At 33.0% G+C, this 16138-nt stretch overlaps 1 protein-coding gene and 1 long non-coding RNA gene across 4 annotated transcripts in view; one reads left to right on the top strand and one right to left on the bottom strand.

The window, feature by feature from the left end:
* Positions 1-16138, bottom strand: part of MEGF10 (multiple EGF like domains 10) — a 97295-nt gene that overhangs the window by 40630 nt on the left and 40527 nt on the right. For both annotated transcript variants that reach the window (XM_087715876.1, XM_087715875.1), the window contains exons 6-9: positions 7985-8231; positions 6367-6487; positions 5449-5585; positions 3443-3655 (exon numbers count right to left, since the gene is read on the bottom strand). In XM_087715876.1, coding sequence (XP_087572002.1) covers positions 3443-3655; positions 5449-5585; positions 6367-6487; positions 7985-8231 — 718 coding nt within the window. The remainder of the gene's footprint in view (positions 1-3442; positions 3656-5448; positions 5586-6366; positions 6488-7984; positions 8232-16138) is intronic.
* Positions 1-16138, top strand: part of LOC148045391 (uncharacterized) — a 212405-nt gene that overhangs the window by 169150 nt on the left and 27117 nt on the right. The gene's annotated exons all lie outside the window — the stretch shown is intronic.

Below are 16138 nucleotides of genomic sequence, written 5' to 3'. Positions count from 1 at the left end.
TTTCTTATGAAAGAAACACATCTGTTTGTTTGTAAAATATGTTTTCAAGCAAATATATGGAAAATGGTTTCTCTTATTGATCTAGGTATTAAATGTACTAGAATAAAAGGGCAAATTGTAATTTATTACTGTTGTTATTATTTAAAATGCATTTATCTTAACAGTCGTAGTGGCCTCGTGCCATATTAGACACACATTATGCTAACCCAATGAAGCAATCTGACTCCCAAAATCTTCATCTAATCTCAGTTGGGAAATGTTGCTCTCGTTCATATTTTGTAGAGAAGTTATAGCTCTAATAATTAGTACATGTTGACAAAGTGTATTTTAGGTTCCAGTCAGAAATTTAAGAAAAATCTAACTACTAGTTGGCACAATAATACTTCATAAAATAGGATTTTGCCACTCATCTCTTTTTAATCATGTTCTAACCCAGAAGAATTCAACTGGGTCAAGGCCAGATATTTCCCAAGCACCACTTCAACATAAGAGATGATGTCACTGACCCAGGAGTAAAACCTATGTGTCACTTGGGTAAATGTTACATTGCTCCCAGGCAGAAGTGCTTGGAAGGACTCTTTCCTGGAGCCAGCACTTAAAGGTGCTTTTAACAGGGAATTGGCTCCTAAGGAGCTTGATTCAGTCACCCTTTATCTTCTCTCTCTGAAGAAAAAAGCAGAGGATGCTTGGAAGTGCTTTTAAGAGTGGCTCACATGGGCTTCAGAATCAGGCTTTTTATTCTTAATCATTTTTTATTTTGGCTTTAAAAATAAGGAAAACATCTGTATTATTTTAGATTAATGAGACGTTATATGGTAACCCCTGACAATACTTTGGAAATAAATAATAATGAATTATTGTACTTCAGGAAGTTATTTTAGCTCTGGTAACCATGGGCAACATCATAACATAAAACCAATAAAGAAACAGAAAGTGTAATCATTTTAGAATACTGTTTTCTACCTCATTTTTTCTTCATGTTGTGGGTGTGAGAGAGAGGGAGAGAGAGCAATGAAATCCACATACAATGGAACTGACGCCAAATCTCATTAATATTTGCATACCTATTCTCCTGGTATACGATAAATACGTGGTGCACACATACACTGATTGAGTTCAAAATTATAAATCATATTCCATGATTAAATATAGGAAATTAAATTACTTGAATGCTTTTGGGGTAGTTATTTTAACTGGCAGTGCTTAGGTTGCATAGAGTTTGAAGAATGATATAAATACGTAACTCTTTTTAGAATAAATCTTGGGAAATTAGATTACATGAAAATGAAAGTGAATCTATATTTAATCAGCAATTATTGATAGAGAAATGTGAAATGCACAGACTGTCAGGGCATTAGTGTTTACATTTCCCCAGGTATAGCCACAATACATTCATGCTGATCAGATTTTTGGAATATTTTCACATCCTAAACCTAATATTAGTGTATTTACTTTGTTGAAATGCATAAGAAAAGCCTCCTTGATTATAAAAAATAGAATTTGAATATTATAACTTTAACTTTAATATATCTGCAATGTTAATTTCTGGCATTTACTCTGACATTTTTGCTGTTTGTTCTCTCATGCATATACAAACATATAAGCACATACAATTTTTCCACTTACACTAAAAGCTAAATATTTGTAATATCAATTAAAGTTCACTTCTGTAATCTAAAATAACAGTACAATGCTGCTATACTCATATTACCACTAAATCGGTTCAATTTGTTACAGAAAGGAAATGTTTAAAAAACACTTTCTAAAATAAGTGCTTCTATTTTTTAGTCTGACTTCCCCACAAGCTTTCCTTCAGTGGTATAAATGAACAGCTGTGTTGAACATGAATCAACTTAATCCTTGAAATATCAGAAATGCTATATAATGTTGTGCCATACATTCTTGTCAATTTAAAATGTCCACTACAAATTTAGTTATTTTCTAAGTTAATGTCTAAATTAATTGCAGAACATTTGATAAACATTCCAGCCCAGGTCCTACTAATTTAACAATGTTGTTGAAGGACAAGAATGGACATACCACTGAATAGACAAGTTAATGGAAAAGTTGCTGGCTTCCAACTTTAGTACACTTGGAATTTTTAAGTATATATTCCTCATGAACAATGATGTTAGAGAATGAAGGAAGCATTTCTTTAGAAGTTTCTCTGCTAAAGGGACCATTAAAGATCTCCAACTAAGCAAATTATGCATGGTTTACTGTAGGCATAAATAACCTAGCTTAACTGTTGTCATAACAATCAAATCAAAACAGATATACAACACATACATATACTGTATATTATTGAATGAAAGCTCAAAAGTAGTTGTATTTTGGGTTCTGGTTTAAAACAAAGGGTTCCCTCCCATTTATATGTGTATTTTTTAAAAAAATAGTAAAATATTAAAACTAGAAAAAGTGTTTTCCCCCTTTAGAGTTAAGAAAAGTTAAAATAATATAGAGGATTCTCTTAATATGAATTATGATAAAGATTAATGAGTTAACAGAAATATATATTATTCCCCACAGCAAAGAGATAAAATTGATCTTTTAGCCAAAGAAGAGAAAATATCTAACCTTGTTTCTATTCTAAAATTGCTTCCGAATTTTGTGCTTGCAATGGGAAAAAAATAAAACTTTTGTATTTATATTTATATTTCTCCTCCACCTCCTCCTAGTTTTCTATTACTTTTTTGAATTTTTCTTTGTTTTTTATATTTTGATAAACCAATAAAAAAAATTTTAAAAAATTCAGACATTTGGTAACAATCTTGTATTTATTACAGTTGGAGTGTCCAGGAGTTATATGATCACCTTTTGCAACCTTCTGACGTCAGTGAAGAAGCCAGATTCACTTAACAATCATGTTAATAGCTTAACAACTGCAGTGACTCAACAACTGTAGCAAGAAAGGGGCAAAACTCACTTAAACAAATGTCTTGCTTAGCAATGGACTCAACTGTGTTGGTCTCAATTGTGGTCGTAGGTCAAGGACAACCTGTAATAGCTTCCAAAGCTTTGTCAGGAAAAGTAAATAAACTGTGACTTTGTTTTTATTAGTAGGTCATGAAACCTACATTCTTAATACTATATATTTTTCCTACCAGAAATATATAGCAAAAAACACAATTTCTTAAGCATTTATTTTTTTTAAAAATCCAAAGCTTTTAATCCTTCTGAACAGCTTTAAGTACAATATCTGGATATCTCGAAAAATGAATCCTTCCTCAGATTCTTATATTTCTTGCCTTCTCAGTACTGATTCATGGTGATATATTGTTCTTGCTGTGGCAATATAAGTTCACCTGCATTAGTGATTTGTCACAATAGTTGAGCAGCATTATAAGAGCATTATAAAAAAACCTACTGAAAAATTTGTCCAAGACTAATTGGCAAACAAAAGTTGATCCCACAGAGATATAACAGAAAATATCTAAAGTACCTGTAAGTATTTGGCAAATGACAGGGACACCTTTTGTCGCATTTAAGACCATAGACTATTTCAGCACATTGCCTTGTTTCACAGTGTACTCCAGTATAGCCTGGCTCACAAAGACATTCTCCGCTAATATGGTAGCATTTTCCACCATTCATGCATTGGCAGATCTCTGCACACTGTATTCCAAAAGTTCCAATTGGACATTCATCTTGACAGCTGATAAAAAGACCAGGAAGAAAAACATTTTCATTCTACAAAAATATTATAAAATATACATTTAATTCTTCTCAGGTGCACTATATACATAACAGATGCAAACACAACCATGTATACAGATACAATTTCATGCAATACAAATCCCCTTTTTAATTATGGTACTCTGGATAACAATTCACGCAAACTATGCTCTTGTGACTTAAGTAGCATCATATGTACCTCTTAATGGAAATATTACAGAGATATTACAAAAAGAAGACATGGTTACAATGCAATATTGCAGTGTAACTCTGCTGACTGCCAGCAGTTCGATTCTGACCAGCTCAAGATTGACTCAGTCTTCCACCCTTCCAAGGATGGTAAAATTAAGAGCCAGATTGTCAGGGGCAATATGCTAACTCTGTAAACTGCTTAGAGAGGGCTGTAAAGCATTATGAAGCACTGTATAATTCTAAGTGCTATTGCTATTGTTTTCCTTTCAAAAAGTGTTCCTCTTACAGGCCATTATGAAGGACACCAATAAGGTAATTCTGAACATCTTATTTCTATATAAAATGCAGTGGATGCTATTGCTGTGGCTAATATTGAGCTAGGTAAGAATTGAGCTACATAGAAAAATAGTCTAAATATATATAAGAACAGCTTTTTAAAATTTCATATAAAGTAGGCAGTTCCTGATTGCTTTAGTGAAGGACATTTTCTTTGCCAATTTTCTACACTATATTTCCAAACATTTTAACAGAATTTTACTATGATATTTAAGCAAATGCTTTTTCTACAAAATGCCATTTGATTTATTATGTGAGGATTTATTCACTTAAGTGTCCGACTCTAAATCATACCCAGTAGGACAAACTAGATAACATAATATTTCCTGTGAAAGTTGAAAGAGGAACACCCCAGACATCTGTGTGTCATTAGATGTTGATCTTTATAACATAAAATACGTTATGTAGAGATAATTGAAGGTTAGGAAAAGAGGCCAGGCTTATAGCCAGCTGGCTACACATTCCTTTCAAACAACACACATATTATACAAGATTTTAGAAAATACAAAAAGTTCATAATTCAATAGCTAAAACAAATTCAGTGTAAAGTTATTCTGCACAAATCACATAAACATAAGAAGTAGCAGGATAGAAAATTAATTTACTAGCATAAAGTCCACTTAAAAACTTCTGGGACAAAATTTTCTCCTTTTCCCTTATGAAAATGATTCATGTTATCATACCAAGATGATTAAATATAGGAAAAAATAAGACAGTAAGCCCCTAACATCTACAGGGATGAAAGAGTTTTATTGTGCCCCATAGGAACTGGGGGAAATGGCAGTGAAGTGATGATATTCAGAAAAAAGAATTGATGGAAGAAAATGTGCTTACAACTTTGTTCACAACCATGGGACTCTTCACATGAATTATGTTCTCACATAAACCAGTCACTCATTAATGAACAATAAAATAGGAATAAATGTTTTTAAAAAATGAAATGGGGCAGTGTTTTTTTTCCATATAATAAATTGAAGTGACGTGACCAAACTATTCAGAATGCGAAAAAAAGACCCCAAAAATGCAAATATTTTAAAAATATTATCAATGAAAACATAGCTAAATAAAATCATTTAGTGATATACAGTGATTGAATTCCAATTTGCTTCTTAAGTAAAATTGAACCAGCTTTTGTTTAGTTTTGACTAGAACAATAATCAAGTTTGTATAATATTGGAAATTCATTCAACTTTCCTCTTTTCTACAATCATGATGATTGACTGCTCTGAAGAATTGCCTTCTTACCGTTCTCCTGTATACCCTGAACTGCAATGACATTGGCCAGTAGCTAAATCACATGTCCCTCCATTGTGACACTGACATTCTTGGGAACAATTATTTCCATAACGTCCTTCTGGGCAAGGCTGACCACAGACTGTGCCCTGTTTGAAAACAGAACTTCACATTTATTCATAGGACTGCATTATGAGTTTGCATGAAATGTAAAAATGCCAAAAAAATAATAATTTAGTTTTCCAATACTATATACTGTATGTTTTCTCATGAGTGTTAGATTGTTAATTTGTTGGAATGTTTATGCTGTAAAAGAAAGCTAATACAAGATTTCAATTCTACATAATGGTAATAGGTTTAAACAAATCATTTCCCTTTTTTTCTCTGCATTTAACTTAGAATTAAAACTCCTAGGTGTCAAACTCAAGGCCCGGGGGATCTGGCCCATGGGGTGCTTAGGTCTGGCCCTTGGGACTGGAAAAAAATTACAATATCTCTGCCAGAAAAAATGGTGTAAAACTCAAGGTCCTGGGGCTGGATCTGGCCCATGGGGTGCTTAGGTCTGGCTCTTGGGACTGGAAATTACAGTATCTCTGCCAGCAAAAATGCTGGCAGAGGCTGTTGAAGCCAAAAATGGAGCTTGCTAGGGCTGCCCTCCCGAGCTTTGTTTTTGCTGACAGAAGATTACAGGAAGCTGTCGCAGCAGACAATGGAACTCGGGAGCCCATTTTTGCTGGCAGAGAGCTCAGACCACCATAGATTCCCCCGATGCAAGTGACGTTGAGCTGGCCATGCCCACCCTGGCCCCCTGAGGTCAAACACATCTCTGATGCCACCTTCAATGAAATTGTGTTTGACACCCTTGTCCTAAAACATACCCATGAAATTTCAAAGTCAAAAGCGATGAAATTTTATAGAAATTATAGCTACCATCCATCCAGGAGGGCAGGCACATTCTCCTGTTACATGATGACAAACTCCTCCATTCTGGCATGGGCATCTTTCTTCACACTGTGGCCCATGTTTGTCAGGTGGACAAAGATCTTCACAACTAAAAATAAGACACACATTCACAGAGAGAAAGCGTTTAATTAAAATGTTTCTCTTAATTATAAGAGGAATGGTGACATATTTATGTTTCTAATAGGGTTACGAGTGTTAATCTGTAAAACTAAGGAAAAAGTATATAAATAATTTCTTTACTTAAGAAAATATTTTTATTTGTAAATGCCAATAGGTTTTTCTTATTTTATCAATTTAAAAACAGCAACAATATTTCTCTACTTTATAGGAATTTCTAATCTAGGTAAGGAAGCTATAATGTTAAAAGTTTCTATGTATTTGCTAAATATCCTTTACCTATTTTTGATTAAATATTTTCCAAATTGTCTCCTGAATCCTGCTCTATTTTGTGACAAAATACTAGGCTTGAATTAGAGATTGTATATTGTTGCTATATGTGGTGCACAATTATCTAGTCAATATTCTTATATTTCTTAGATTCAAAAAATGAGCTTATGCCTTGAACAATCAAATATATTTATTACCAGTATACAAAGTTAATATAAGTTATATAGAAAAGTAGCTTATGGTCCTGCTTTCTCTATTCATAATTAACTATTCCTTTTTTTTAATTGATCACTACCCTGTTTTTGCTTTTACAGAATATTGTATTCAGATGAGTTGCTGAAATGTTCATTCTTTGGATTGCTTTGGGAAAAGATGCTGCCTTCTCCATATTCTGATATATGATCTAGACAATTTCAAAGCAACTTTTGGCACAGACAGACTGCTGATTAATTCATTGTAGCTTTATCTCACCTTTTCCCAAATCAACTCCAAGCAATTTTGTCGTCAGATCTATTTACTTGTGATAGGATGGTAAGAGGAAAATAATTGTGACAGCTATTGATTCTAAGTCATAATGGAGTAAGAATTTGAAATTTGCATTTTCTTACACATTGTTACCAGAGTTTTCTTTCTTGAGAGTCTTTCTCATATTTCCTGTCATAATCTATTATAAAAATATCCTGAGAACATTCATTCTGGCTTTTATAAATCAGAGTCCACTGTGTTGGATGCATGGAATGGTTTCCTCCCACATCTCATCCAATGGGTTCTGGACCATAAATTATTCAGCTTCAGTATATTGGTTAGTCTTGAAGGTTCAACTAGAATCTATTTAAACTGTTTCTACCCTGACTAAGGATAAAAACCCTTCCAACATATTAAAATAGGAATCAAGCATTAATAAAAGCAACATAAAAATACATTATATACATTTAATATTCCTCAAAATATTAAAATATAATTAATCTTGACATATTTCTGTTGCTTATTTATTATCCACGAATTGGCAATATTGAATTTGGAACTGAGAGACCATTTCAAATCCCAATAAACTATTTGCAGAATGCAAATTATTTTTCTATCTTCACCAAAAGAGTCATCATAGCATGAGCACTATATTGCCATCTTCTTTGTAAAAAAAACAATGATTGTGAAATTCACTAATATTCCACACATAGCCAATATATCAATCACATACAAAGCTCCAGTATATCCAGGGGGACATCTGCATTCTCCAGTGATATGATCACAGGTGGCTCCATGCTGACACTGGCATTTTTGGCGGCAATCATTTCCATATGTGTCTTGGTCACAGTGTTCCTCACAGCGCCATCCCTTGAATCCTGCAGTGCAGTGACAGGCTCCAGTGATGGGATTACACAAAGCTCCATTTTTACACTGGCAGCGACTACTGCAGTGAGGTCCCCAATGGTAACTATCACATGCTGCACAGAAAACAGAAAGCAAAATTTTAGGGGTTGCCTTGTCAACATATTCTCCCTGCTATTTAATTAATTATGACACTGTGGCAAAGTGAATGCTCAATTTTCATCTTAAAATTAAGCGAGAGAAAACATACCATTATGTTGCATGATATATTACGGTATTAAATATAATTTTCCTTGATATAATTATATTATTACACCTAATGCATTTACATATTATTTTCATAGAATTATAAATTATATTTTAAAAAGCAGAAGCAGTCTTACCAGATGTATTACAACAAAACATATGATGAGAAATGTTAAAAGAGTGTTTGTAAGCAAACTTAATATGAAGTTTTAAGCAGGAAATATGAAGACACATCTTGAAATCTGTTTCCTTCCTGACTTTCTTTATGGATTTTTCTTTTTTTCATTTTTGCTTTCTGATGTGGATCAGTAATGCCTCAGTTCCTCTCTGAAAATTTTTGGGTTAATTTTTCTTTTTAGCCTATCTCCATGAATGGAGAGATAGTAGAAATTATACCTCTAGTGATTATGGAAAATGCAGAATCTAAGTAATAATATTTTTAAAAACTAAAACCTAGTTACACTACCGTGAATTAGCAGCCCAAACAGTACCAGTTAGGACATTTGTTATATGTAGATCTTGAAAAAGGGCCCAAGAGTTGCCAATTGTAAAGTTTAGTAAGATAAATCCTTGTAAACACATTCTTTTTCAAGTTTCACAGAGAAAATGGAAGATTTTTTTAATGATAAAACTGTAAATAACCTCTATAAAGATCATATGAAGTTCACTAAGAATTCATTATACATATGCTTAGAGCATCTGCTTTCATTTTCATGCTGAACTGAAAATAAAATGGCAATATCCTTGCTAATAATTGTCACTGGACCACTTTAGTAACTATTATTCTCATAGCTTTCTCCTGAGGCAACAGACCATTTTTTTTAGACCTTAGAGGAGACAAAAACAACTCAAGGCATTTCCTCAGACCGATCATTACTCTAGCGTAAAGCTAGATTCTTCAGACTGCACAAATAACAATAGTGGGTTCTTAACAAAGATTTTTCCCCATTAATGTGTTTTATACTTTACTTAGATATGACAGCTTTGTCTTGGACACAATTGTCTAATGATGTTGTGATTTGTAATACACAATAAAACATAGTTGAATCTGGGGGCGGGGACCTCCACTCAACACAACATGTAATTTTTTATTATTCTTTACTCATTGCTATGCTTCTTTACTACTCTAGTAAAGTTTACTGCTAAACTACTATCTTGTGTATATAGTACACAATATGCTCTTCCAAATTGTGTTTTATGTATGTATATGTATATATGTATGTGGGTAGTCCTCGATGATGTCCACATTGAGCCCAAAATTTCTGTTGTTAAGTGAGACATTCATTAAGTGAATTTTCCCCCATTTTACGACTTTTCTTGTCTCAGTTGTTAAGTGAATCTGGCTTCCAGTTGACTTTGCTTACCAGAAGTTTGCAAAAGGGGATCACATGATCTTGAGACACAGCAACAGTCATAAGTATGAACTAGTTGCCAAGCATCTGAATTTTGATCACATGATCATGGGAATGCTGCACAGTTTTTCACATAACTGTGAAAAATGGTCATGTCACTTTTTCAGAGTGGTTGAAAAGTCATTAAGTGGTAAAAGTCATTAAAAGTCACAAGTGGTATGCAGTGCTTTATTTGCTGACATGATAACGCTCAGCTCCAGCGGTGCATGCGTGTGCTGGCCATCTGATTCTTAGCCTTCTGGAGGACTGGGGAAACCATTTTCACCCTCCCCAGCCTTCCAGAAACCTTCCAGAGCCTAGAGAAGTTTGACCCCAAACTTCCGGTTGGCCCGATGGCCCGTTTTTTGCCCTCCACGGGCTTCAGGAAAGCCTCTGGAGCCTGGGGAGGGCAAAAAACAGGCCCAATGGGACAACCAGAAGTTTGAGAACAAACTTCCGGTTAGCCCGTTGGGCCTGTTTTTCGCACTCTACAAGCTCTGGAGGCTTTCCTGAAGCCTGAGGAGGGTGAAAAATGGGCCCAATAGGTCAACTGGAAGTTCAGAAATGATCTGTTTCTGCCTTCACAGAGTGCCTCCAGGGATGAGGGGGAAGCCATTTTCACCCTCCCCAGGCTTCAGGAAAGCCTCCATATGGGGGGGTTCGCGCACACATGCCCAGATGGGTGGGACACATTCCATTGTGGGTCTGGGCCCGCACACACACAATTTTGTCATGCCTTTGAAAAAAGGTTAGCCATCACTGATATAAGTTCTCCTGCTTGAGCAAGGGATTGGATTAGAAGACCTCCAAAGTCCTGTCCAGCTCTATTCTGATTGATTAATTGATATTATAGTGGCTGAATATCCAGGTATTTACAAATGCATATATTTGATAAGGTCAGTGTTCTAGCTAGAAATTAGATTTTAGATCACATGATTGAAGAAAGTAAATAAGATGACAATATGTAATAATTGAGTATTAATTGGCAATAACAGATTGTTCTCATATATCTCTACTATTTATATAGGTTATGTATAATCAATTTGGTATAGTGATTAAGGCATCAGACTAGATACTGTGAATTCTAATCTGTCTTAGTCACAAAGCCAGCTGGATAACCTTGAGGTCAGTCACTTTCTCTCAGCTCTAGAAAAGAGACAATTGCAAACTGCTTCTGAAAAACATTACTAAAAAAAACCATAGAGACTTGTTCAGGAAGCCTCTACGAATCAAATATGATTGAATGGGGAGCAGGGGGGGCAGAGCTTAACCACCTTAGAACTACAAATTAACTTATTTTTTTAATGCTAACAAAAACAAAACAACATATTACTGTAAAATACAAGTGATGGTGGTTTTCCCTTAATTATATCTCTTTGTGACTGTATGATGAATAATAGAAATATTATGAAGACCTCATAATTCACATTTTTCTTGAACATTCATTTAATTTCAAATGACTACTATTTTAGAACTCTCTCATATATATTGGGAAGATCCTAAAATATGTAACAGCAAACATTTACCCATATCTCAAGCAAAAAACTCACACTGGGGGTTATAATATGCATTAAATAAATAAAATTAAATTCATGGGGTTTTCAAAATGTGTATTCACTATTAACAAGAAAAGTATAAAACCTCATGCACTTTAATGATAAATGCAACTGTTTTTATAAAAAAAAAGTTTTGGAAACAAATATTTTTCAAGGTATAAACATAATTGGAATATCAGAATTATTATTGGGACTCTGGTACATTTAAAGATTCATATTAGATATTTCTTATAATATAACTTATAACTTATAATTAATTTTCAATACATATTATTAGGCGGTTTAAGATCCACTTTTTTTGTAAATTGCATTCATAAATTTGCAAAATGAAAAGCAAGTTTGTGATTTTGTACACTGCACTATAAAATTGAGGATGTCTACATAGATTTCTAATGGTTTTAAAATATATTTTTAGTTAATAGTAAATAAAGCATCAATGTAATCTATGGAAGGATTATTCTAGATTTTTCATTCCACCTACACTTTTCTTTTTTAATATCTTTTGAAAATAGAAAAAAATAAAACTTTCATGGATCCAAGAATTGATGGAAAAGAATATTTGTAAGAACATTTGTAATATTTGAATCCAGTTCCTGCTGATTTTAACAGAATTGCATGCAGTTATATTTTCTTCTATAAAACAACATAAAATAATCATAGAATACCTGATGGTTGCAAAGAACAATTCAAACAAAATAACTAGCCAAACTATACATTTGGATCTACCATATGATTTTCCATCAACTTATAATTTGTGTTTATTTCAGATGTTTTGAAAATTATTCAGAATATGAGTTTATGTACTTGCAATTCTATTTTTTTCTTTAGAATGTTCTTTTCATCCTGCAGTCCAGACTATATACCAAGCAAATAGCAACATTTTATGCCTGAATGCAGCAACATCAGACACTGTTAACAAAGCTGATGGCTTTCTCAATAGGGGCATATGGCTTTGAAAGCTGTACCATCTGAAAAGCTGGACAAAGACAAATTTGAGTCCTTTGAATTGAGGTGCTGAAGAAAATTGTTAAAAGTACTTCAAATCAGAGTAGGACAAATGTTTTATGAAGTAAAACAGGTTGATCTCTTAATTTACTAATAATGAAGCTAAAGCTTACAACTGTTGAGCGCATAACTCAAAAGTAAAAGTTCTCGGAGAAGATCCTGCTGCCTAGAAAAATTGAAGGCAATGAAAAATGTCAGACAATGTGGATAGATACTATTACTGATGTCACAAGCATGAGAGTTTACAGGAATTCAAAGAAGCAGTTATTGATACACAATCCAGCAAGTCACAAAGAAACAGAAGTGATTAAATAACTCGAAAACAACATGCCTAGTGTTCCTTTAAATTGAGTTACCTGACTTCAAATCCCTACTCTATTACAAAGCTCATTTGTGACTTTCATTCAGCTATTGGGCTGGTTCCAGAGTAAGTCTTTGAAATACATGTAAGTTAAACTGGTCTTGACTAACTTGAGGTATTAATTTCTGTGGGAAAAGGATGACTAAAAGAGGCTGAGATAACCCTGGTTAAATTCAAAAACAATACCTGGGATCATATGTGTTAGATTTTTTAACTATTACATAGAAACTGCATTTAAAATATTGACTGCAGAAGCAATTTTTCATGAGGCTATCACTGTATTCTATTATTCAAGAAAAATATTACCTACCTCCACACTCCTTATCTAAAAACACATTTTCAATATTAAATTATGTATAACTCTGAATGTGTATCAATACACTACATATATAACCACATTGAGGGAATGTGGAGAACAATAAATGCCTTGCAAGTTCTTTTCTAGATTTGCATGGAATAGTGTGAGCAAATTTGATTGGCTATAATTGACAAAATCTGCCGAAACAAATTGGTATTATCCTTACCAGTTTCAAGGACTTTATAGTCCATAATTTCTTAATCTGACTAAAAATATTATTTGAAAGCCTTAACTGACCAAGGGCATGTTGAGCAGCAAAGCATCTATGATGATCATAGCATGCTACTTAGAATGTAATATAAGAAAATATATAAGAGTATGAATTAACAAATGAAGTGCATGAAAGAGCTACAGTATGTTCTGGATCTATGAAATTAAGATAAAGAGAAATAATGCAATAAATCTGAATGAAGGTGGCATGAGCTAATGGAGTGAATGAATACATAGAAGGTGAAAGTGTTGATTAATTTTGAAACAAAGGACTAAAACATACATCCTAAAATATGTCATGCAACAAGTTTTCTATATTTGAAAAGGTTTTTATTAGGCAAACATTTAAAATGTTGGACATAGTGCAATATTTCTGGCATAGTCATTTCCATAGAGTTCTTAGATTTTACAACAATTACAGTTTATATCCACTATATAGGTATGTGTAATCGGTCAAATTACCTACCCATTATACCCACATCCTAAAATATGTCATGCAGCAAATTTTCTATATTCTTGTAGATCCATTTTAAAAGTGGTATCACGAGTTTATCCCCCTTTTTTGCATCCTATTCCTTCATGAAATATCCAATTAGAAAAAAAAGCTCCAATGGATGCATCATGCTTTTTTCTTTTGACCAGTCAAATCAATTTGTTTTTCCTTAGCTCCTCAAATTTTCATTCTACGCAGTTCTACTAATTTCCATAAATAGTTTTCAAAGGATATGTTATGTTTATAAAAGGAATATACATAGATCGTGGGTTGTGCAGAAGAAGCAAACAGCTCTATTTTTTCCTTTCTATGGAAGAGACAAGTGGTTTGATTGTGTGGGTGTGGTTTTGTCTGTTGCTCAGTTTCAGAATTGATGCAAACTTTAAATACAATGGAAAGAAATCTGTAGAGGGCTGAAAAATAACATTAGCAGCAAGACTACCTTTACTATTCAAATAAATACTTGCACATTCTTTACCCATAATAGAAAGAATATAGTAAAATGAATGTGACATATTATTGAAAGAAATGAGTGATTGATAATTTAGATGTATTACTGTATATATACCATGGTAACATTTGTTTGTAAAATAGCACTTGAATGATTGATAGAAACCTATGCCATGATAAATTGGCTATTTTTTGGGGGGGATGCTGTTACATTCTTCAATCATTGTTGCTATTTTAGTTACATGAAATAAATCTCATGTTATGTTTCATATGTATTCAAGCAATATATATTCACATTGTTGTATTTATAATTCCCTTCCTAACTATTTTCCTCTAGAATCTTTTGTTCCTATTTTATTTTATTACATTGTAGGAATTTCCCTCCTATTTAACATATTCATCATTCTAATTTATTTATTGTTGAGCCATGAAGACAAAAAAATGAAGCATTACTCATGTGTATTAAAATAAATTAACTGTGTTTTTTGTTTTTTCACAATATTCAAAAATAAAATTGTAACATGCAATACTGAAGAACATTTAGGAAGATAGCAAGATTGTTTAATCTTGTCCTGAAAACAGGAAACATGGCGTGGGAAGAGAATCATGATGACAGCAAACACAAATATGAGTGTGGTTCACCACTGCACTATATTTTGTAGTGCCTTTTGGATGTTATTGTTATCTGTTGTGATTCACATACCATGTGACATGACCATGAGTATGTAACTGTATTATTAGCATCAATGGTGTCTTTTAATAGTGAGATAAAATCTAATTCTAGTTGGCTTGCCATGTTTAAAATCTCTTCTATGCTCAGATAGCAGCTTCATTTCAGCATTCCTTTGCAAATATGCAAACTCCCTGAAGGCAGGTTACTACTTTTTTTGTGGGGGGGGGGATGATTATGACTTGCTTGCATGAATGACAATGGTCCTATTCTTCTGCCAAAATAGGATGCCAGTTAATGTAAATCACCCTATTTAAAAAGTGTAATGCCAACCACACCATCTTCATCATCATTCCTAGTCATTTTAGATAGTCGTTCTTTCTAGTATTGTTAGTTTATTCCCAAGTGTCCCTATTTGTTCATGAAGTCTCTTCTGAAGTATCCCTACCAGTTTAAATCAGTGATTGAGATGGTAATATGGCTCCATGTTCACTGGATCAATTTTCTGGTATAGATTTGATGCCAAACTTGGTGCCAAACACTTAAGGAACATCTTAAGTTTATGAATGACCCTTGGAATGATGCCAAAGATGCAAATGATTGAAACTGCTAGAAAAGACTTGCTGACCAATGTGCTTTGCAGGATCTAATGATGAGGATGAGGATTTTGGATATTGACACCTTTATTGTACAATATTTCACTCGTTCTATCTTTCTTTTAACTTATTTGAATCAGTTATTATTGGTGTTCTTTAGTATTCCAATTCAAGAATGGAATCTCCTTCTGAATATAGAGATCTTTTGGAAGATTTTCCTTGTCTTTTTGTGTCTGTTTCCATCTTCAGTGTCTTTACAGATGTCGCTATAAAAGTAACTCCATTTCTTTTTTATTTTTCATGTCTGAGTAGTAAACAAAGTTACTGAAAATGTCTAATTCTGGTCTAACTCAATTTATTAATTCCTAAGGTATCAATTATTATCATTTATATTTTAATTAAAATGTTTACTTTCTGCTACTACTGTTTACCTTCTGCAACCTACTTCATTTCATGAAGTAAATAAAATGGGAAATATGTCCATAAATGAAATGGGATTAAACAACATAGTTATATCAAAAATTATTTTCCTGAAAGTCATAAAACAAATTCTTTATCTTAAGTTATATTTAAATTTATTTAAGTACACTTAAGTGTATTTAAAAAAAACTTTTCTCTTTTGAAGATATGCAAAACTTTAGTTGCTATTTTCCAAATATTGTCCAAATATTATTTGGAAAATTATTT

The sequence above is a fragment of the Thamnophis sirtalis genome, unplaced genomic scaffold, assembly GCF_051295495.1.
Source record: "Thamnophis sirtalis isolate CommonGarterSnake01/CBP01778 unplaced genomic scaffold, rThaSir2_p1.2 scaffold_5, whole genome shotgun sequence".
In the NCBI taxonomy this organism is placed as follows: domain Eukaryota; kingdom Metazoa; phylum Chordata; class Lepidosauria; order Squamata; family Natricidae; genus Thamnophis; species Thamnophis sirtalis.
Note: the sequence above shows the minus strand (reverse complement) of the source record. Positions and strands in the feature narration are given on the sequence as shown.